The following is a 24,202-nucleotide window of genomic DNA, read 5'->3' as shown; positions in this document are numbered from 1 at the left end:
CTTCACTCGCTTGAGTCGACGACGCTTACAGATATTTTTTACCCGAGTTTTTGATCTGTACTTTGCACTGGTGGAGTATATTTTTTTTTCTTTTCTTTGCATGACAGCTATTTTCTTTACAGATTAGAATACAATGCTGCATATACACGTAGGTGACTTACCTGCCCAGGGATATATTCCTGAAGGTATTATGTTGCATCGTTTACCTTACACGATTTTTTCCCCCCCAGTGGCTGTTCAGATGCTTATGGCTTCCCTTACCTCCTCAGTGCAGTTTTTTTCTTCTTTTTTATCTTCAACTGGATTTTTACAGTTAATGAAGTCTGTTATCATTTTGCAGGCAGCTTATTTTTGTTGTACATCGTATTATGTCTGCTTGATCCATGACAGCTTGGCATGTGTTTCGCCCTGGACCACCTCCCCATTAGTTGATAAGTTGTCTTTCCAGCTTGGATCACCCTTCCAGTCACGCGTCGAGTGTTCCCGTGGCTGATGGTTAAAACCAACTGTCTCTACCAATCTTACAAATAAATGGTTCTCTGTACAGATACATGATTTAGCTTTTTTTTTTTTTTTTTTTTTGCTAATGTACACAGATCTAAACTTTGGGGCAAGAGAATTTTTTTCTATAAGCTCCCACCAGACATTCTTTACCTCAAACTATTTTCTTTTTTTAAGTAGTTGTTTCCTCTTGTACACATCGGTTCTTAATCATGACATCCTGTGTCAGCATAATGCATGTGCAACTCCCCCTTCAACCGAGTCCATTGTCAGACAAGTAAGTACTCCATTTGTTAAGTACTATGTATGATCTATTAGTAGACAAGTATGGTATGTTTTTGATTTATGTGTTTTGGATTTGTTTTATATTGTTTGTCCCTACAAATTACTAGTTTCATGTTTCACATATTTTCTTACGGTAACAAGTTGCCTGTACGATAACAAATTCACTGAAAGATAACGGTTCTCTGTACTTATTTCTCCATCACTCTGGGTCTTTAGGAACACTGACATTACCTGATTCATTTTCTTTTCTTTTATAAACTAAAAGCACTGCATTATCGACCCCGTCATGTGTATCCCCTATTGACCCAAATTTCTTTTTTTTTTTATCTCACATCATGACCTATAAGACGGTTCTTTGATAACCTGAGTTGACCTCAGATGACTTAGATTAACCTCACTTTACAGGGTGATAGCCCTGGTCCCCTTCAGCCGCCTCGTCACAGGTCAACGCTCGTGAGTATCATCACTTCCTGTTGCCCTGATATTTCATGGGTCAATACTAGTATCTGTGCTTAGTCGCTTCTGTGCAGGAGAGGAGAAGAATAGTGAAAACAGTTAGTGCGTTAACAAGCTGCAAATCATTTTCCTAATAGAACAGTCACTCTGTGAAGGATTGATGTAGCATAATGTTGAAGCTTTCAACTAATACGTAGCGTAGATTACACTTGTCTATCTGTAATGATCTTTAGCGTATGTTTGACATGTTATTATAATCAGGGTTCCGCCGTCTCGTTGACCGCCAACCAATCGATAACAGTTGACTACATCAAAAAGAAATTCCCTCCGATAAAAGCATTAGTGCCAATTAGAGTTTGCTTTCGAATTATTGATAGATAACCAAGGATCCCTGTCTGAAAGAGTCCTCTGGTGTTACTCCCAGACCCTTTTCCAGGAGGGCTCCTTGCAGCTTCAGGGTTAGGCTACACTCGGGTGTAGGGACAAAATAGTCGAGTCTGCTTCCCCCCTCTGTTCCCGTCAGCTGACAATGATACAGCCTCGCACGACGATTCGTCGAATCCGGTGTTTATCTTTGCATTTCGTGGGATTTCATACAGTCCTCGCTGTTTAAAGTGACACCGGTTTTAACGAGAGATGTATTTTGTTTACAGTATGTAAAAATCATTGTAGTCAGTTGCGTAAATTAAGAGGGATCAAGATGCCATTACTACTTAATACGACCCACAGCGGATATCAGTGACGACTTGATGCACTGCTAGAACGCAAAATCTGTTCTGTCCAATTGTCTATCATCAGTAACCCTTACTAGCGCAGGTCCATGGAAAGTAGCAGCGATAGTGTAATGATACCCAAAGCACCATGCATACCCCTGGACATCTCTAGAATCAACTTGGTGCCTCTCTCTCTCTCTCTCTCTCTCTCTCTCTCTCTCTCTCTCTCTCTCTCTCTCTCTCTCTCTCTCTCTCTCTCTCTCCCCCCCCCCCCACCACCACCACCACCAATGGCGAGATCACTCGCGTCCGCCACAAGAACTAAAGGTTAAACAAAATCATACGATAAAACATTATCCTCGGTTAGAATTTCTGTTTAAAGAACAAAAATGCCGTTATGACCTTTCCGAACGAGACAGTCAATTCTTTGGAACTTGCATTCTGGTTCATTGTTTCCTTAGATAAACCTTCAAGTCCAAAGAATGTCTCATTCTTTCAACACTTCCGAGTGAGGAAATGTTTTTCCTACTTCTGTCTAAAGTCGACTGCAGACGGAGGAAAGTAACCCAGAAATGCTTCACATACTGGAAGAGAAATTGAATTTGTCGGACTTCAAAGACAAATATAGGCATCGCAGATCTGCCAGTCTCCGGGTTTAATATCAATAAATTTTATCATAGGATATCACACGCATCTCACAAAACAAACATGGAGAACTACTTCCTAAACTGTGACGAAGAATCATATACGACTTCCCGCTTTCTGAAATGCGTGACCGCAAATGGTGAGGGTGTCGGGTGAAGGTGTCCACTATGTGCATGCATGGTGATTTTAGAGATCGGCAGAATAGCATGTGTCGAATTTAAACAGATTATTTAGATTTACATCAAAATATAAGGATCAGCAACGTCTCGAAGGAAGGAAATGATTAGCTGCTGGTCAAATATACTGTGAAATCTATCTATCTATCTATCTATCTATCTATCTATCCATCTATATATATATATTACCGTGACGGCATTGGAGGTGGCTCTGTGTACCTTGCACTTGATATGCGCCAGAGAAAAGCATATAGTTTACCAGCTGAAGATGACTCATCTGGCTACTGTTTAATGTTGTTTTGAGCTTAACATCCAGTAAGGGATAGCTGTACCGACTTTCCCAAGACTGATAACTCTTCTCAGTGAACACCGAACAAAATTCTGCTGTTCTAAATCACTTTTTTTAGTTACCCCGTTGTGAAATTTTCGTTAGGATCGCTTTTCAGTGCAAAGGCTTGATGCTCCTTGATACTACTAGAGAGACGGTCATCCCTAACTGACTGATACTCTGTTTTTTTGCATTACGTAAACGGCACCAACTGACGCGCTCCTAACTCACTGACTCCCTCACAGATATTAGACCAGGACGGCAAGTGGGCTTCGACACACAACCACCAGGTAAAAGTCTTGATAGTTGCTTCCCTTAACATACTTAGATTTTGCATCATTCATATGATAATTTTTGCTATTGTACCCGAGTATTGTCCTGAGGTTATAGTAAACTAGATCCTAGATAATAAAGGAGCGGCAAGATTATAAGCCAGACAGTTTTCCCCCTATCTTAGCTTAGCTTAGTTCGATTATTCTAGGCTACGTTAAAGTAGATAAGGGTTAGGTTAGCTTAGGTTTGCTTCGGTTAGATCAGATTGGGTAAGGTTTGGTTAGGTTGGGTAAGGTTTCAGATTAGGTTTGGTCTTAGGTTGTTAGGTTAGATTTCAGGTTAGGCTAGGTTTCAGGGTAGGTTAGGTTAGGTTTCAGGTCAGGTTATCTTAGGTTTCAGGTCAGGTTAGGTTAGGCTTCAGGTCAGGTCAGGATAGATTTCAGGTCAGGTTAGTTTAGGTTTTAGGTAGGTAGGTTAGGCTAGGTTAGTTAAGGTCTGGTCCGACTTTTGGATATTCAGTCCTACTTGCTCTAAGGGAACACTGAATATTATTATTTTATATGCTAGCCTCCAGGACAGAGTAACTGGTTCGAATTACAATCTGTCTATCTGATATTGCAGACGTGGACACCAGCACCCCCCATGACCCCGGAACAAAGGCAACAGCAACAGGTGAGTAAGGCCACCATCATTTTAGTAAAAACCACACAGTCTCCCACCTGGCTCTCATACCTGACCCCTTCGTGGAAGACTTTATCCAGTTCAAACATCCTTTACTGTCTAAACTCTGCCATCGGGTGTGGAGAGCTATCGCCGCTTCCCGAATTATTCACATAAAGAGGGTGGGAGCTCAGGTGATCTGTATGTCTGTGTCTCTCAATTCGTCAACCAGTGTGTTCGCTGGGGTATGCTCAGGGGCATGCATGAAACCACATTTTGTTCGTTATCGAATGTGATACACAGAAACTCATGAAATATATTTCCCTTAAAGTTTTAAATGAACGTTCAAAAAATCACTTGACCTGTCCATGTGTTGAGTTGATGACTTTACTCTGTTCCTTCTTTTGGAGAGTAATAAAGGGAGGGTCTCTTTGACAAGCAGGGAATATATGGACAGTATTTATTTTTTCCCCATTCCAAGTGATATATATATATATATATATATATATATATATATATATATATATATATATATATATATATATATATGTATATATATATATAATATATATTATATATATATATATTATATATATATATATATATATATATATATATATATATATATATATATATATATATATATATATATATATATAATATATATATATATATATTATATATTATATATATATATATATATATATATATATATATATATATATATATATATATATATATATATAAATAAACTGAACAAGGAATTTCATGGGTGAAGCTCTCCGAACCTCCATCAAAGTAATCAAAAGGAAAATCTGTGTATTTTCAACCTGGCTTTCTTTTGTATAGAGAGGACAGTGTCATAGGCAGCAACGATGGTGGTTACCCAGGACAGCTGAGGGTCAGGAGGCGAGAGAGAGAGAGCGACCATTTAGCACAGCGTCACATCGTATTTTGGTTGAGGACTTCTCTGGTTATGAGAGGCTGCTTTGGCCAGGCGTGCGACTGTACTATGATTTGGGTATCGTTAGCAGTCTTGTAAGATGGGAGTTAATCCTCATGTTCATTTGTAACATCTTGGAACTTCAGGTACTGTGTATCTACGACTGAATTATCGGATTTATTGTTAAAGTTTGATTATTACATGATAATTATTAATATAGATAATCAAGGTCTCGGTTGAAACCTTTGTATAGATCTGCGGGACAAATCGAATGTGAATTTCATTATTTTAGGTTTGACTAGTTAGATTTGGTTTGGTTGTTAGGATACCTGAGGTTAGTATTAAAAAAAAAAGTTGTTACCTTACGTCAGCGAATTTTAACGTCTTGGTCAGTTTAGTTCAGTTAAGAGGTTTCAAAGATTGGCAAAAAAAAAAAAAAAGGGAGGTTAAACGCGATATGATAAGGTTTATCCCCTGACTTTTATAATGCTAGTTATCCTGTTAACGTGAAATATACAACCTGAGACCTAGATAAAAAAGACAAAGAAACAATGAAATAGAATTGATGATATATGAAATGATATAAAGCTCGTGCATTTTTGATAAAGTTGATTTTGAGATTAGATTCGTTTTAACACGAGCGAGAACTTATCAGATCAAACCTATTTCTTCTTGGTCCATCGTACCCAACCCGCTGCGACCTTCTGTTCTCCTGGGCCCCTGCAGCGCGCCTCAGTCAGTAAAAGACGTAAAGCACAACTAAAAGGAAGATGAAATGTTGACAGTAGAACTAATACCTTCATAAACTGCTTCTTTTTCTCAATTATTATTTTTTCAGGTTTTTTTTTCACTCGCACATGCCACTGAAACTTTATTATCAATGATTGTTACAGGACTCCCATTTCATTGTAGAGTTATAAGAATGTTGAGCTCGAAAAAGGTAGATGTTCACTTTTTTTATGAAGAAAAAATTATTTTATCCTCTGGCTTCGTTTTCTGTGGTAGTGCACCAGTGGCTTCACTTTCTAGTGCCGATCTGGTTTGATAAGAGTCATCCCAACCAGTTTACTGTGTGCCTCACCATGACATCCTAACAGCCGACACTGCAGGAAGGTTCTTCTGTGCGCAACAACAGGATGAGGAAGACCGCTCAAGTTATACCTCTGATACTCCGCGCTGGATGGATCCGTCCAGCAGCAGTAGTAGTGGTGGTGGCGGGCTAAGGCTTTCCTCCGTCAGTCTTTTCTCGGGGGAGCTCCTAATAACAGCAGGCCTGACAAGACTGTGAAAGTCACGTAGAAGAAAATCAGACTTCCCCCTGAAGTCTTGAGTGTCCTCATTGCATGAGCCATTTACGAGTCCATGTTTTTATTTCCCCCCTCCCCCCCCCACCCACCCCACCCCCATAGACGTTAGAATTTTAAATGTAATGAAACGACTGATGTCCTAACAAAACTCATGACATTCCATCCGTTTAAAGTTCCAACGCCTTTAATCCATTTCGGACACAATGTAACCTCTACTAACAACAGTTCAGAGTAATTAAACAAATTCAGTAAGATAACCATAACAGAAAATTTTCTTAGGGGGGGACCCATATAAAACCTTTCATGATTCACATCCATTAAATATAAGCTTTTCATTTCCCTAGTTTCGTGTTGCGCCGGTTGGATCAACCTCCCATCCATCTGCCAGGATTCTCCTCTGTGTTCTGTAGGGGCATGTAAGGTGTTTGTATGTGTGTAGTTTAGTATGTGACAGAATCTGTATATGATCCTGTCCTCATGGCATCCAACCCCTTCACCCACAGTGCCCTACCCCGCCTGTGGCCAACGCCCACCAGCGGTTTAACCAACAGCCAACGATAAGGAAAATCTCCACGGAGGACGGAAGAACGGAACTACCACCACCCCCCAGCAGGTACGAAGACCGTAGTCAGGTCGGTCGACCGGAGGACAGGAACGAACACGAGAGGAGAGGCAAGCCGCTCGGGCGCGAAAGAAAGTTGAGAATAGAGATCCCACAGATGGAGGAGAGGAACTGCAACGATGCCAGCGGCCGGGAGCAGGATAAGAATAGCAGGTGGGAAGTGAGGGACGACATGAACAGAGAAAGGATGAAGGAGCCTCTCCGCAGACAGCGAAGCAGGGATGAGGCACCGCATCTGAGACGCGTGAGTGACGAGGCACAAGAAAGGCAGAGAAGGGAGGAGAGGCAGAACCAACTGGAACAGGAGAAGAGGGACGAGCTGCGTAATAAACAAGAGCGGGAAAAGAGGGAGGAGCTGCGAAACCAGAGAGACGAGCTACGAAGGCAAGAACAAGAGAGGCAGAAGAGGGAGGCCCTACGGCAGCAGCAGGAAGAAAGGGAGAAGGAAATACGAAAACGACAGCGGGAGAGGGAAAATGAAGAGTTAAGGAAACAACAAGAGGAAAGAGAGAGGAGAGAAGAATTACGAAGGCAACAACAGGAAAGGGAGAGGGAAGAGTTACGAAAGAGGCAGCAAGAAAGAGAAAGGGAAGAGCAACGAAAACAGCAACAAGAAAGAGAAAGGAGAGAAGAATTACGAAAGCAGCAGCTAGAGAGAGAAAAGGAAGAGCAACGAAGGCGACAGCAGGAGAGAGAAAAGGAAGAGCAACGAAGAAGACAGCAAGAGAGAGAAAAGGAGGAGTTGCGAAGGCGACAACAGGAGAAAGAAAAGGAGGAGCTACTAAGGCGACAGCAAGAGAAGGAAAAAGAAGAAATGCGAAGGCGGCAGCAAGAGAGAGAGAAGGAGGAGCAACGAAAACGACAGCAAGAAAGAGAAAAGGAAGAGTTGCGAAAGCGACAGCAAGAGAAAGAAAAAGAGGAGTTGCTGAAGAGACAGCAAGAGAAAGAAAAGGAAGAGTTACGAAAGCGACAGCAAGAAAAGGAAAAGGAGGAGCTACGAAAAAAACAAGAAAGGGAAAAGGAGGAGTTACGAAAGAAACAGCAAGAGAAGGAAAAGGAAGAGTTACGTAAACAAGAACAGGAAAAAATAAAGAAGGGAGTGCGAAAACCGCAGGAAGGGAAAGGAAAAAGTGAAGAACTACGTAGCAAGCAAGAGAAAGGCGAAGAACCGCAAAATAAACAGGAAAAGGACTTGAAAGAGGCAGGTGGTAGAGAGAAGAGGAAGACCAGCGTGGAGGACGGAGACAGTATATTTGGTGTCCAGCTCAAGCCCAGGAAGAAGTCCGACGTGGAACCGAAGGACCGACTCCCACCCAAGGATAAAGAGCAAGCCGTTTCGAATGACATATTTGGTGTTCAGCTGAGGTCTAGGAAACAGTCCGAGCCGGAAGCTAAGGAGCGACCGCCTGCGAACGACAAAGAACAACCATCAACCACAGACAAGTTCGGCGTCCAGCTGAGGTCCAGGAAACAATCTGAGGCTGAGAATAAGGAGAGACCCGTCTCGAGTGACAAAGAACCACCTCCTCCGAGTGACAAATTCGGTGTCCAGTTAAGGTCAAGAAAACAGTCCGATGTGGACGCCAAGGAGAGACCTCCTGTTGATGAGGAAGAGGATTCCTCCCAGGCCGAGAAGATAAACTTGATTGACGTACGGAATAAATGGGAATCGAAAATCAAGGATGAACAAGAGAAAAAGCTTAAGAAGCCGAGTACAACCCTTAAGCCGAAACAGGAGATGGAAGCAGTGAAAGCGGACCAAGGAAAGGCCGAAAGCAAAGACAAACAACCTACTCTAGGGAAGAAGAAAGAGGAGGTGCTGCCGCCCAAGCAGGAAAAGCAAAAGGAGGAAAATTTGGAACGTACCAAGCGCGTCAGCGTCGGCGCGAACGAGAAACAGAAAACGGAGGAACGAGATCCGAGGACCAGACAACAACAGCTCAACAAAAACAGCCAGAAGGAAGAGCTACTGAAGGCGAAGCAGAACCTGCATCCGACAGATATGAAAGAGAGGTTAAACAGAAAGAAACAGGAAGAAATTGAGAACTTGAAAAAGCAGGAGAACTTAAAGAGGATCGACAAGAATCAAAAACAGGCGTCCGACCCCCGAGTATGTATCCGTTGGCTGTGCACTCTTAACAACGTTTAACGCCACACTGACGTCTCGCACGATGCTTTGCAAACGTCATAGTGCCACACTGACGTGTCTCTCACCCACACACACATGTATATATATATAGTGCTTTGTAATACCGTAACGCCATACTGATGTCTCAAGTAACAGGCTGAATGGCTTTACTCCATAGGACAAGACAGAACAAAACTAATTTATTTTGAATTTTCGTTTTACGTCAGCCCGAGAAATTTTTTTCCGCTTTTTTTTCCCTCTTTTGTTTCTTGAGTAGTTTATTCTTTATATTTTTTTTTTTATACGACGCTCTGGTTGATTATAACAAAAGTAATTCCGGCACTAGTCATAACAAAAATAACTACTGAATATTACAGAATGACTGAGGACTTTATTTATTTATTTATTTATTGGTTTATTTTGAACACTGTCCTCAAGTACCCTAATCCCTCATCGTATTTTGGGTTCGTGAGACTTTAGAAAAAACCTCTTTTAAGTTGGGTTGTGTTTAGTGAGTGTTCTATATATGATTTGCACTAAGAAACTGGTTATTATTTCCTTTCCAATAATATACTGACGCTCGGAGTTAATCTAGAACGTCTAACTCTGCCGCGCAGGCGTGGGTGTTCTGAAAGACCTTCATGGATGATTTTCACACATTTACGTGAAGGGGAAAAGGTGGTTCTCTGGTCATTATGGACTGCATCGGCATGAGTGGTTTAACCAGGTGTAACAAGAGTGTCAGGGTTCGAAATGGTGTCCAGAGAAGTTTGTGTGGTGTTGCCGGATGACAGTGGTGTTACTAGTACACACTGTTGGTTGTGCAGTGTTACCAGACACCGGTGGTTGTGTAGTGTTACAAGACACAAGCACTGGTGGTTGTGTAGTGTTACCAGACACAAACACTGGTGGTTGTGTAGTGTTACAAGACAAACACTGGTGGTTGTGTAGTGTTACAAGACAAACACTGGTGGTTGTGTAGTGTTACAAGACACAAACACTGGTGGTTGTGTAGTGTTACAAGACACAAACACCGATGGTTGTGTGGTGTTACAAGACAAACACTGGTGGTTGTGTAGTGTTACAAGACAAACACTGGTGGTTGTGTAGTGTTACAAGACACAAACACTGGTGGTTGTGTAGTGTTACAAGACACAAGCACTGGTGGTTGTGTAGTGTTACAAGACACAAACACTGGTGGTTGTGTAGTGTTACAAGACACAAGCACTGGTGGTTGTGTAGTGTTACAAGACACAAACACTGGTGGTTGCGTAGTGTTACAAGACACAAACACTGGTGGTTGTGTAGTGTTACAAGACACAAGCACTGGTGGTTATGTAGTGTTACAAGACACAAGCACTGGTGGTTGTGTAGTGTTACAAGACACAAACACTGGTGGTTGTGTAGTGTTGCAAGACACAAGCACTGGTGGTTGTGTAGTGTTACAAGACACAAGCACTGGTGGTTGTGTAGTGTTACAAGACACAAACACTGGTGGCTGTGTAGTGTTACAAGACACAAACACTGGTGGCTGTGTAGTGTTACAAGACACAAACACTGGTGGCTGTGTAGTGTTACAAGACACAAACACTGGTGGTTGTGTAGTGTTACAAGACACAAGCACTGGTGGTTGTGTAGTGTTACAAGACACAAACACTGGTGGTTGTGTAGTGTTACAAGCCACAAGCACTGGTGGCTGTGTAGTGTTACAAGACAAACACTGGTGGTTGTGTAGTGTTACAAGACACAAACACCGGTGGTTGTGTAGTGTTACAAGACACAAACACTGGTGGCTGTGTAGTGTTACAAGACACAAACACTGGTGGTTGTGTAGTGTTACAAGACACAAGCACTGGTGGCTGTGTAGTGTTACAAGACACAAACACTGGTGGTTGTGTTGTGTAATGTCTCCTCGTCGGCTGAGAATAACATCAGCAAAAATCATTTTTATAAGATTGTATTGTCATTACTAATGAACGAGTGTCAATATATATATATATATATATATATATATATATATATATATATATATATATATATATATATATATATATATATATATATATAACAATACACATTTACACACTTGGTATATACACAAGTTTCTTATTGTTCTTTTCCGTTTTCTTCCATCTGGTCTTCGCAGACACAGAAAGATTGCGACTTTCCAATGTTGTTTTCCATTTTTATTCTTGATAATGTGACACGTTTCGTCGTACATATCTAACTTCAGCCTATAAGTTATTACACAATATAAAATGAGTAAAAATATTCAAAATCTCACGGCAAACTTCTAAATAGTAAAGCACTGCAAATATCAGAGGCGACAACACGTAACAAGCCATCTGCACCCGCGAAACCTCACCAAAACAACCAGTCACTACGGACCAGGAGGCTAGAACACTCCGACTCCTCCCTTGTAACCTGTCATGACGCAGGAGAACCAAAGCTGACGCTAGACGCCAGCTGAAGGATACCTGTACAGCGAAAACCAACTAGGAAAACCATCCATACCCGGGTGGATGGGGACCCCACCCTCCCTACCACCATCACACCTCCAGGAACAGCCTTTGCGGCCGCTCCTCTCCCACGCCTCAACTTGGACGCATATCTAACTGGTGTCCCCTCCTACTGTAACATCGATTTCATGGATGTTCATTGGCAGATATGTTAACGGCATACTATAGTGTTGTACTCTTATTTGTTAACGGGTCATAACTTATAAGCAGAGGATGAGATACGTATGCACCCAAAACTGTCGCAGATTATCGAGAATGTATAGAGAAGAACGACATTGCAAATTCATTTACTGTCTCTGTCCGTGAAAACCACAATGAGGGGATAGAAAAGAATGATAAACTGTTCTTTAACCGAGCATGTTTACATAAAACACTTTTCAAGTTACACATACTATGTCCGTAGTTATGTACTCGAGCTTACTACTCTTATTGTATCTAAAATTATCTTGTTTGACGTTGCAGTTAATCAACAAACCAGCGACACCCAACAAAGATGACCTCCGCAAGGTAGGTACCCCCATCACAGCGTTGTACAGCCCAGGTTCCCGTGGTGGACCTACCTACTGGCTGTATATCGTATGTCAGTGGCTCTCGCTATTACTCGTTCCTTTAGTTTAGTTTCCCGTATTAGTATTTCAGTTTCAGATTTCTTCTGCTTTCGTTTTTTGTTTTATGTTTCACATCTGACATCTCCAGCCCGTTGAATCAATAGACTTCGTTCAGTTGTCTGTTGAACTAATAACATTCACGGGTGATCAGCTTTGTGTTGAAACTTTATCTTTTCTTTGACTTTATTTATTTGTGTTGCCAGAGGCTGCAATATTAACTTAGTGTCAGGGAGCCAGGCCGTCCCTTGCTACCCAGGCAGGCTAATGCTTACACCCGACTTTCTCTCTCTCCTCCCACAGGAGCAAAGTTCCTCTCCTTCTGCGACCCCGCACACCCCAGCCAATCAGGCTGATCTTCTGCTGCAGGAGGATAACGCCTCCAGGGTCAGTGACCGACATATAGACACACATACACACGCACAGCCTACCCATCTGGGTCGTGGTTGGGGTTGGTGGTTGAGGATAGGGTGAATGACTCGTGAGTTGCCTTGACCTGGATGGACGATGCAAGGTCATAGGTCATATACAATCTGAAGCGGAGGTGTTGGAGGGGAGGGTTGCTCGTGAATGCTCCTCCAGGGCACGGCAGCTCACGTGGTTCATATGTTCCCAGGACACACACTGTGGTGAACTGCCTCATCCTTCTCCCCCTTGTGATATACTAAGTTGATTTTCCTCCCCCTGTTTTATGATGTGTGCTGTACTTCACTGATCATCTATATTCGACAACTAGCATATATGTATATAGAAATACGACATGAACAGTAATCAGTTATTCTTTAACACTGTGTCGATGCTTCCCCATTTATTTTTATAGTCATCATCCCCGATGGTTGAGGAAGAGTGGGGCACACCGCAGGAGCACTGGGTAAGTCCACCACCGCCCACCTACCTCAGGCTTCCTCAAGCCCCAGAGAATGTTTCTTCCGCAGCCTCGTATTCCAGGTCATCTGTGTGATCACCTTTGTTCCTGATTGCCGCCCGCCGAGCATGTCCCTCCGCTACCCTGGTCTCTTAAACTTCCGTTACAGGTCAACTGTATGTCCACCCTGTCTGCTGCTGCTGCTGTCTTGGTGCATCTTGACCTGAAATGTCGATCTCCCTTGGGCAGCTCCTTCGCACGTTGATCCTACCGGATCTGTACGACTCCGGGCGAGTCTCCCAGGACTTGCCTCACCGTCCAGATTCATCCTCAGGTGTTCCTTTTGACAATGGACACCTCCACACCCAACTTCCGTCACCATCCCACACACACACACACACACACACACACACACACACACTTACACACACGTGTCACCATCATGTATACCAGTTCTCGTGTTTACAGATCCCGTGTTGTTGGTATCACAACTATCATACCCATTTGTGTTTACCTTGTGTCACCCTTAAACACACCTTCCTCTTCCAGGTGAACTTCAAGTAACCTAATTTAAAGACCTCATGTGCGCTTTTTTCTTTTTTCAATAAGCCTACGTTTAAACTTCCATGTTCCAGGTAAATTCCAGTAAGATATTTTTAGTACAGCATGCCATTTTCATGAGCAGTTTACCTTTCCAGGATCCTAAACTGCTTCCAGCTGGCTCAAGGCCACTTTTAAGTCTACCCAGTTGCTTCATTTAGTCCCAGGATGCCTGTACCTGTGTTTCCTCTTTGCTTATTTTACGTTCTGGGAACTGATTCGCCACATATTGGCCACGTATTAAGGTGACTGGACCAAATGATCGAACAAGTGGTTTAGTTTTTGGAGCGTGTCCACGCACGTCTCGCTCCAGTTACTGATGAGACATCGGTCCTGGAAGAACTTAGGTGAAATGTCACGGTCACTTCAGAAGCAAACGGTCTCTTACCCTACCGTGCCTAGTGTTCATCTCCCTGGAGCGGAGAGGCATCGTATTCTGATGTTCACGAAGTGGAATCAATGTGACACACTGGCTGACAGTAAACATCTGTTGTGGCTCTGTTTGCACGCCCACAGGAGGACCAGCGGTAGTAGTTTACCGGGACACTCCATCTATAGTAGTTTACCAGGACCATCCATAGTAGTTTACCAAGACACTCCATAGTTGTTTACCAAGACACTCCTTGGACCAGCCTTATACAACGCATTAACTTAGCACTGTTTGTACCATAGATAGATAGTTTGTAGTAACAAACAAAAGTGTGGAACTAACAGGTAGTTTTTCTTTCTAATTCTGTAATTTTGAAATCGATATTTATGATAAGATATATTTATTTCACCCCTTTACACTGAATAAGAAATACGTACCAGAAATGACTCTATCTGTGTTGAGAGCTACACACTGAATCACGCCATTGTTTTGTGGCCTGAAGCTTGCCAAAAGTGTAGTTGCTGTCTCACACACGCACGCACACACCTACAGTACTAACGCAAATACTACGAATAGATATATTGATGGAGGCTTTCAGATATTAATGATAATTCTTTTTTTCCTTTCGTGATCAACCAGAGATTTGGTTATGGAGCTATGTTCCCAGGACATTATCAGACGTCCTTCACTCTTTTGTTTCGAAAGTGACTCACTCTTCTGTCAAGAAACTGAAGAGGACGCCAACTGACAACTCTCAAATCTCTTTTCCCTTTTCTTATTGTCGTAGCCACTGGGGACCCACAGCGGCCCTTAAAAGAGGACAGGCAGCAAAGCACTTCCAGCCAGTGAGGCCAGGAGAAGCCCTGGTCATCGCCATGTCTTATATTCCTTAAGACTAGAACGCCTAACCCTCTTACCCTGTACCTCTGTTATGTTGATCTTTATGGCGTTTGTCACGAAGAGTGGCTACATGCCATGCTTCGACCTCCGAAGCGCTCTTGCCCACCGACCATTTCGAGCTAAACCCTTCAGCGACTGTAATCTTTTATAGATACCAAGTGCCCCGAAGGCCGGGGAAAGGATAGTTGGCAAGAGAGTTGAGGTGGAAGACGAAGAGGAGGATGAATCAGAGGAGGAGTCTGAAGAAGAGTCCAGCGAAGAGGACTCCGAGGATGACGACGACGAGTCAGACGATGAGGAATCCGAGTCCGTAAGTGAGGAACGCAAAGTTGACTTGAGGATCAACGCTGGTGTTCCCGTTGTTGTAGTACTGGTTCCTCAGCCGTTTTCTTTTCTTTTTTTTTTTTACTCACGTCAACCGCTGCACTCTACTACTACTACTACTACTATGAATTTCTTTGGTGTCGTTGTTAATAACGTGTAGCGGAGCTAGTACCGTTATCAACTAGGTAACGACCTGTACTGAGAACCGTACAGCGTTCTACTTCGCCGTTTATTTGGGTTTTTTTCATTACTTCTGTAGAATTTAGACGTAGGATTTCGCTAACGATCTTCAGCTATTAACGCGTAGCGTCGTAACTGATTGCCTCCGTAACTGTCCTAACTGCGGACTTCAACAACATTTAAGTCCTTATCTTTTTTTTTTTTTTTGTTTACTACTTTATTTCTCTAAATAAATATTCTATACTGTTTTGTCTATTTTTTTGCCATATACAAATGTGGCGAATCACCTTTTATTTTCGAGGTATTTGACCTTTGATCCCAGGAAATGTTAACCTTTATCCCTTCAGTCAGTTGACCTTTTTGACCTCTGATACTTGAGGTTGTTAAGAGTCGACTTTTTACTCTTGGGTCAAGTGATCACTTACCCTTGTACCAGTTTACCTTTAGAGCCGGTTCACCTTTGACCCCCCTGTGACACTTCACGTTTGACCCTGTCGGCTGTTCACCTTTTAACTCTTGTCACTGATAACCTTTGACCTTTGATTTTTCAAGCGACCTGTGACTGTGGTTGGCAGCTGGTGTGTTTGATCCTTGCTGAATTGCCCATTTTCAGTCCTTGTAGTATAGTTGACCTTTCGACTTTACGATAACAAACCTTTAACGCTTGCATCAGTTGACTTTTTTTTTTTACCCATTTTGTTTGACTTGTTCACCCATACAGTAATCAACCTTATTTCCTTGTAGAAATGAATCTTTGACCCTTGAGGTAGTTGACCTACGATTTCTTCAGCAGGATTTGACTTATGACCCCTCTGGCAGTTTCTCTTAGATCCTGAGACGTTCAGCTTTTAACCTTTTTGACAGATGGAGCCCGACCTTTGTGGCTGTTGACTTGATTCTCCTTAAGTCTGCACTACTATACCCTCTGCAAATTGGTATTGGACGCTATCCGACCCTTTTGGTAGTTAACCTTAATCCTTTTTGAGACAGCCCCACCTCATACCCAAGTCTATGTGGATTAAACGTATGTAAATCCATGGTTTAATCAAGGGGAAGAGCTGGAGGTACTGCTGGACGCTGGGAGCCTGTCAGACTCGTCAGCACCTTCAAGGACCTGCTGGCTATGGTACGCATAGCAACAGCAGTTCGTCACACTCTCACCATAGAGGGACTTGGGTTACCTTACCCTCTCTTGCCAGCTCACTCACTAGGACACCAAGAGAGCTGGATGTTTGCAACAATAGCCTGTATTGATTACTTTTCTTCTATCTTTTATTTGCACTGATAGGTCATAGAACTTGCTTTGTATGGCAAATATTTTTGTTATTTTCAGCATACCTATATCCTTTATTTTTTTCTATTTTTTTTTTCTGATCCTAACGTAACACTACAATATTATTTTTTTTATTTATATAGATTACACCAGTTTATAACATACTCACTGTATTTTGCTTATTATACTCAGAGTGACTCACAAGGAATGGTGGATCCGTGATATCCGTCTGTCTCCATCAGTAATAACAGATATGTTACGTATAAGTTACTTGTCTAATGGAATGAGGACCTAGCGATTTCTGACGGGCCTGGGTTCATATTACCATCACTATCAATCCTACTGTGGATAAGCGTGTCAACCTGTGATATCCGGATCCACCAGACCTTGGGTCACGAACGTGCTATTATTTTTTTTCCCCATCAATTTTCTTTGCTGGAATGTACTACCATATCTCTGTCCCATCAGGTCCCTCAGGGCGAGCCCTCTGAGGTGTTTACAATGGATGAGGAGGAACAGGTAAGACGCGTTGTTATCACCGCCGCTAGTGGCATTAAGTAAGTGATAACACTTCGTTACATTTAATTCAGTAGATTATTTCGATCGATTATTTTCACTCGAGTGCTACTTTTCCCCTTTTGAAAGTAAGTTTTCTCGGACGTGTGGTTACATGGTGGTGTGGAGGGGTGAGGAATGTTGTCATGGTGGAACATCATTGCTCCGTGAGGGAGCTGGGATGACGCCAGCTTCCCTTCCCACCATTAAGAGACTCAACTTCTGGAAAGATGTATCGACGAGGTTATATATCTGAAACTGGACTTTGCTGGAGTAAAAGTAGTCGAAGTTCGACGTACTTGAGTAAAAGTAATTCTCGAAATGATTTCTACTTAAAGTAAGGAAGTATTTCTGTGTCGTTACTTACCATTACTATGTAGACTAGGTAGTAGTGTGGGCCGCTGTGTAAGTTCGCTTGGATGTTGCCTCTAGAACCAAATTTCGTCTGGATGCTGAACCAAGAATAGGTTGGATGCTCATCTCTCATAACTATCCCTGCCCATTTCCCCATTATCCTCCCCTTTCATTACATTTCTACAACCGAGCAGCATCATGTGCCATTCGCATATTGATACGTTATCCATTATTTCACATTTTCCCTTTTATGAATGTACGTCATCCCAATTCATTTATCCTGCCTATTATGATACACCTGCACATTATACCACAGCGTCCTGTAAAACTACACCTATCATTTTCCTCGACCCATGCTTCCCCAACAGATTAAACTTTGAACCACCTAAGCCAAAGAGGCCAATACCAAACCATTTGTCTATCATCCACTTAACAGTCTTGGTCACAACCCAAATAGTTCAGTCATCAATTTCTTATAATGGCGTTTCTATAGTGTTTTTCCCTAGCAATCACCAGCATGAAAGAGAAAAATTAGTAGCTTTGAAGTATAAGTCGAGGCAGTTTTATGTGTTATAAAATGTAGATCTAACCATGTTTGGTACTAGACCGTTATGTAATCATTGAGTTATTTACGCTGTAGTTTCAAGGCTCTTCCTCAAAAAAAGACTTGTTTATTACGCTCATCGTCAAGTGAATGTTTACCCTTGACGAGGAAATAGATAGGGAGGTGACTCGATCGTAAGAGCATCTGATGTTTGTGTGAGAAGAGAGAGGTAGGTCAGGCGGCAGGGGTAATGTTGCCACCTTCATTACTTAAAGAGATCTAATTATGTCTTGCAGGAACCTGAGCCACCAGCGAGGACTAACACTCAAGCCAAGCCAACCACCCAGAGCAAAACCACGGTAAGTTAGCTTCCTGCCTTTCGGGAGTACGTAGGGAGGGAGGACTTGATGGTGTGTTGCGAGGTTATTTTCAAGGGGAAAGGACATGACAGGTGAACTTGATGGTGTGTGACGAGGTTGTCTGCCACAGGGAAGGACATAGGGAGGACATATGACATGAGGACTTGATGGCGTGTATGACGACATTTTCTCCTACAGGAAAGGACATGGGGAAGACAGATGATATAGGGTGGTGTGTGATGAGGTCATCTCCTACAGGAAAGGACACGGGGAGGACAGACAATAGAAGACTTAATGGCCTGTGACGTGTTATCTGGCGATGGAGAGAACATGGGAGTACAAGGGAAGGGTAGTGAATGGAAGACCTGATTGTCTGTGATCGAGGTTATCTGTTGGAGTAGAGGCGTTGAGGGGAAACAGCTGCTGAAGAGAAGGATGGTATAGGTGGAGGGAGGGCGATAACGGGTGGAGAAAGGGACAACAGGTGGAGGGAGGGAGATAACAGGTGGAGAAAGGGACACAACAGGTAGAGGGAGGAACACAACAGGTGGAGGGAGGGAGGTGACAGGTGGAGAAAGGCACACAACAGATGGAGGGAGGGAGGCGACAGGTAGATAGAGAAACGCAACAGGTGGGAGGGAGGCGGGAAGTGTAGGTAAAGACACAATAAAGAAAATAAGTGATGCAAGATGTGGAAGGAGTGATTTAGGAGGCGAAGACAAGAAGCAAGACAGAAGGTGAAGAGATGAAAGCAAAAGTTGGAAGAATGGATGTAAAGGGTCGAGGAAGGTAGCAGGATATAGAGGAGAAAGATAAGCTTATGGGCCAACTTCAACAGATGATGATGACCTCCTTGGCTCTTGGCACAAGCTGGGGAAAAGCTTGAGTGAGGTCTTCATTCCCCCTGGTATATTACCTGTAGCACGTCAGGTATGATTGAGTGTTGATGGTCTGTCCTCGTGCTTTCAAGGGATTGCTTTAATCCCAGTCATTTCATTTGCTTGGTTCTCTTAGTAGTTACAGTTTCATTATCTGTTTGTCAGTTTTTCTTATTTTTATCAACCTTTTATTTCAGGACTTGTACAAAGTTTATGTTAATAAATTAATTCATCATCAATGATAAGGCAAAAGCTCACATCTCCTAAAAGGTTCCGATGCTGTATTTCGATGGGAGGCAATAGCACAAGAGGCGTCTGGAGACTATAAATGTTGACCATCGGTATTTCGAATCGATCTCCAGCCACTTTTGCTATGGGTCTACCCCCATCCTGCTTGTATATCTGATTGCTTCATATCTTTATATCTCGTTTTTACGTGATTTTGTATACTTTCTTTCTCATTTAACCAATCTTATTTTCATTATTTTCTTAAGTTCTTAAACTCACGTGTATTTTTTTTTCTTTTACAACGTTTTAAGTTTTCAATATGTTAACATATAAGGAAAGGCTTACATCTCCTAAAAGGGTTTCCAATATGGTTCCAATATCTTCTAGTCCTGGTAGGAGGTAATAGTATAATACTTTTAAAAAAATAGATCGACTGTCCGTATTCTACACTGACCTGCAGTTGTGTTTGCCACAGCTGTGAGTCATGTGAAAGGTGCAATGATGATGAGGAAGTGTTGAAAGAAACTGCATGGAACGTGTCGCTTTGTATGCGATATATATATATATATATATATATATATATATATATATATATATATATATATATATATATATACGGAAAAAAATTTGTTGGTAGGGTTGAGCATGACTGACACAATATGAAATTAGCAATACACGTAAAGTTATCGTTTGAGTACGTAAAAGTAACATGAAGTATTTGAGATCGTAAAAGTAGAATTGTATATACGTTTCTACAGAAATTTTTGCCATATGTGTAGATACATCGTTCCATCTGTGTAAGTTTGTTCTGCGATGATGTCGGCAGTGCACTACGACGTTGAGCAGAGGAAACTAGATCGTGAAGGACGAACACTTGTGACTGTATATTACAAAGCTATCGTAAAATAACCGCACCAATCAAGCAGGTGATACGCATGTGAAAGGGAGGAGGAGAACTCACACAAATATCGTAATGAGGTGAATTTATATCGAGAGGGCAGGTAGACGAATTGATACGAAACGGCAACGAATGAATAAATAAAAAAAAAAAAAGTAATTAAAAGATAAAAAGAATCTGAAGTTTTATTGGGTTAGATGTAAATCGAAGACTTTCAAAAAGAGATGTAGGAGAATCGAGGCCCCACTGGTCAAAGTCTGTTTTCATCAGTGGAAACGTGAAACGACTGACGACTCCACTGTTTACTATATCTTCCTTAGAGAAATATGTATATTTCGTATGCTTTGTTGCACCGTAAGTGGAGTTAACTACACACATTTAGTCTGCTCCTGAATTGCATTTTTTCTTTTTAGTTAATTTTGCAATAAAGGAATTGAAAGAATGTTTGTTAAGGCTTTAGGTACTTCAGCATCAATTCCTTAATGAATATACATTCTAAAGACACATATTCAGTAGCTAATTTATACATAGGAAGCTATTGGTAACGATAGTGATTAGTGGTTTCTTGCAGCCAAGGGCATCCAAGCTACAGAGTCTTCTGGGCTCAGACTTTCCCAGTAACGAGCGGGTCAATACTGGAGGAAGCAGTTCAACTCCGCCCAAGTCAAAGCTGCAGGAGCTACTGTCCGCCAGCTTCCCAGCCTTCGAGGACAAACCCGTTGATTCCCGAACTTCCGCCTCGCCCATACAGACGTCGAGGTTGCAAGAGATACTGCAAGCTGAATTCCCTAAATTTTCGGAGAAAACTCCTGGGTCGGAGGAGTGTGTCACCCCACCTAATTCGCCAGCGGACACGATCCCATCAGGCACCACCGGGCCAGATGAACCACCGGCTCCAGAACTTGTAAACGTCGGGGCCTTAGACGCTGAAGACCAGCCCAGCTCTCCGGAGCAGTCAGGTGATGCAGTGAGTAACTTAGAGGCTCACGACAACGAGGAACAGCTGCCAGGCAGCGACGTGTCGCCAGACCAGGGTCTGACGGAACGACAGACGCCAGAGACCTCAAAGGAAACTCGGAGCACCACAGCCACAGAGGATGTGGAGCCCTGCCTTCAGGAGGCGCACACGCGAGACCCGCTGTATTGCGAGCCCAAATATAACAAATACCTGAACTTCGAGTCCAAGATCCTGGAGGACGAAAAGCTGAATAACCAGTATAACGAATACACTCCAGTGGTAAGACCGACGTGAGGAGAGACTACAGCAGCGTCGAGTCTTAACTGAGGGCTTTATGAAGTGTGTTTCACATGAGGAAATTTTTTTTTTTTTTTTAGAATAAACTCCCAGTTAAGCTTCATGACTGCTGTAGCTGTTGCTTTCCGAGCATGAGTATGTCCCGATTGAATTACGTGTCGAAAAACCTGTGTCAACTCTTGTAGGTTTGTCGATACCCAACCATTGTCTCTTGTGTTGGACAACAGGAATTGGATGTAAACCAACTGGTTGGTTACGTCACGGAAAAGACTGACCCTTTAATCACGAGGAACCACTACCCTGTAAACCAAACTGAGTGCATGCAATACTACATTCGCGATGTTGGACCCCAAAAACCTTTGTCTTGCATGACTTCCTTTGTTCTAAAAGGATATAAGATGTACAATGTTGGTGAAGCTGATTATCATATATGCCTCCAGTCACCCAGCATGTCCAGTCTCTCTCGCCCCGCCGTGATGAACCGAGTCGTAGTATTGCACTTCCCCTTGTGTCCTCAATGCCATGTTTTTGTTTTGGAATATACCCTGAAGGTGTTTGACGCCCGCATGGAACAAGTTCGCATCAGATCAAGTGGTCAGAAATCCCTGTCCTTTGACTCTATAAAATCACTGAAAGCCCCATGAGTATAACTGAGGATTCTTTAAAGCTGCATATGTACATCCGTGTAACTTCCAGGTGTATGAAGCAAGGATCGAGGATAACGATGATGAAAATGATGTCGACGAAGAAGAACACGATGAAGAAGCCGAGAAGGCTGACCAACTCACGCCCCTCCCGGTACTTAAATGGATGACGAGCTGTGCCTTGTGTTACCCTCATCAGGCTGGCATGAATTTCCCCCACCGTACCTCCTACGTACTACCAACACACCCACACACGTATATACTCCCTGTATGCAGTCCCGCGCCAAGCACGCAGCCAGGAGCTACTCTGCTGAGAACCTCCCTCGACCTTATCCTACAAGCCTCAATATACTATACTTTTGCCAGCTGACACCCGCTGGATGATACCCAGCTTATGCCCAGTTCTGGGGAAGCAGTTATTAATGGAATGATTCAAACCAAACGCTGTATTGGTTTTATAAAACACACTGACACTGATCACTCAAGACTAACACAAGCTTTGTTTTCATACTAACTACAGTCCTAACCATTGATAATTATTTATTATATAACATTTTTGTTTAGCATTAATAAATTCTTACCTCTTTCACTGCTGATACATTTATTTATTGTTTTTTACAGTTTAGTTCCTCATTTTTCACCCTAAGTAGAAAAAGTAAGCTTTTCATAATATTTAGTTTTTCGATACCTTTCTTTTTTTTCTTTTCTTTTTAGATCAATATGTTCAAGATAGATCGTATTATTTAGTCTATTTAGTTGCTGGCCTTTCCTCCTTGACATGCTTGATGCTTATTTTTCTTGACGCATTGCTCCGCGTCAAGAGTTCACTGTTGAGTAAGCTTGTCTCCCAACACCTTCCAGAGCGAGCGAGGCTTGTACTGGTGGGAGGAGCCGGACGACCCGCCCGCCGTCACCACCACCACCTCCACCACCCAGGTGCTCCCTGCCCTCCCTTACCGAAAAAAAGCCCCCACGAGCACAGCCGCTCCTCCGTCAACCCTCACACGCGCTCTCTCTCTTCCCCTTCCGTTCTCATTGTGCCAGACTCGCTTCCATACTCCTCCTCATCCGGTCTCATTCGACACAGTCTAGCCATTTTCAGTTCCACGTTCACTTAACGTTACGTCAGCATGTCACACCTCACTCGCCCATTCTGTCACGGACTCGCTGTAGAATTTCCACCTTTACACATACACACACACACACACCTGGCATAGTCTAGGGTGTGTATATGTGTGCATAAATACATACAGGAGTGAAGACTTGGTACATATATACATGACTTAAGAGACGGAGCAATACAAGTATAAAACTCTACGTAACACGTAAATAGTATTCACAGATAAGTACACACACACATACATACACTACACCAAAGACCGCCGTTGAGTAATAGCGTTACTGACCATGAGTCAGCGCGGGCCAGCCTGGGATAGCACCCGCTTGGGTTCGAATCCTAAGCATGCCATTCGGGCTACACCCTATTCTCGGAGCTTGTGAATGAATGGGCGCTTAGCTTCGGCTGGGACGTGTGAGTGTTCATACATGCATAGGAGTAGAGACCTGGTATATACATACAATTTTAAGAGACGGGGGCAACACGAGTGTGAAACACCCTCCCCTTAGCACAAATAATAATCACACACACACACACACACACACACACACACACCCAAGCTCATGATCTCCCCCTCACATTAACTTCCTCTTGTTCATCCAACTCCTTTCGTCTACAGAAGCTCCTCCCTTTCTTTCATACATTCGAACTCGTCTCTTTCATCTGCTCATATTCACGCACTTTATCTCGTCCAGTT

At 42.7% G+C, this 24,202-nt stretch overlaps 1 protein-coding gene across 50 annotated transcripts in view; it reads left to right on the top strand.

The window, feature by feature from the left end:
- The window catches only part of LOC139755057 (uncharacterized), a 180,179-nt gene that overhangs the window by 134,768 nt on the left and 21,209 nt on the right, over positions 1-24,202 (top strand). For 31 of the 50 annotated variants that reach the window (XM_071673110.1, XM_071673103.1, XM_071673109.1 and 28 more), the window contains 11 exons: positions 1,192-1,239; positions 3,999-4,049; positions 6,791-9,019; positions 12,019-12,063; positions 12,465-12,548; positions 15,048-15,206; positions 17,142-17,192; positions 18,423-18,485; positions 21,061-21,726; positions 22,441-22,542; positions 23,250-23,324. In XM_071673110.1, the coding sequence (XP_071529211.1) occupies positions 1,192-1,239; positions 3,999-4,049; positions 6,791-9,019; positions 12,019-12,063; positions 12,465-12,548; positions 15,048-15,206; positions 17,142-17,192; positions 18,423-18,485; positions 21,061-21,726; positions 22,441-22,542; positions 23,250-23,324 (3,573 nt within the window). Of the gene's footprint in view, positions 1-1,191; positions 1,240-3,998; positions 4,050-6,790; positions 9,020-12,018; positions 12,064-12,464; positions 12,549-12,981; positions 13,033-15,047; positions 15,207-17,141; positions 17,193-18,422; positions 18,486-21,060; positions 21,727-22,440; positions 22,543-23,249; positions 23,325-24,202 lie in introns of all 50 variants that reach the window. The other 19 variants (XM_071673089.1, XM_071673093.1, XM_071673086.1 and 16 more) reach the window with 15 other exon arrangements.

Source organism: Panulirus ornatus, chromosome 18 (assembly GCF_036320965.1).
Source record: "Panulirus ornatus isolate Po-2019 chromosome 18, ASM3632096v1, whole genome shotgun sequence".
In the NCBI taxonomy this organism is placed as follows: Eukaryota; Metazoa; Arthropoda; class Malacostraca; order Decapoda; family Palinuridae; genus Panulirus; species Panulirus ornatus.
This window is presented reverse-complemented; position numbering and strand designations above follow the sequence as displayed.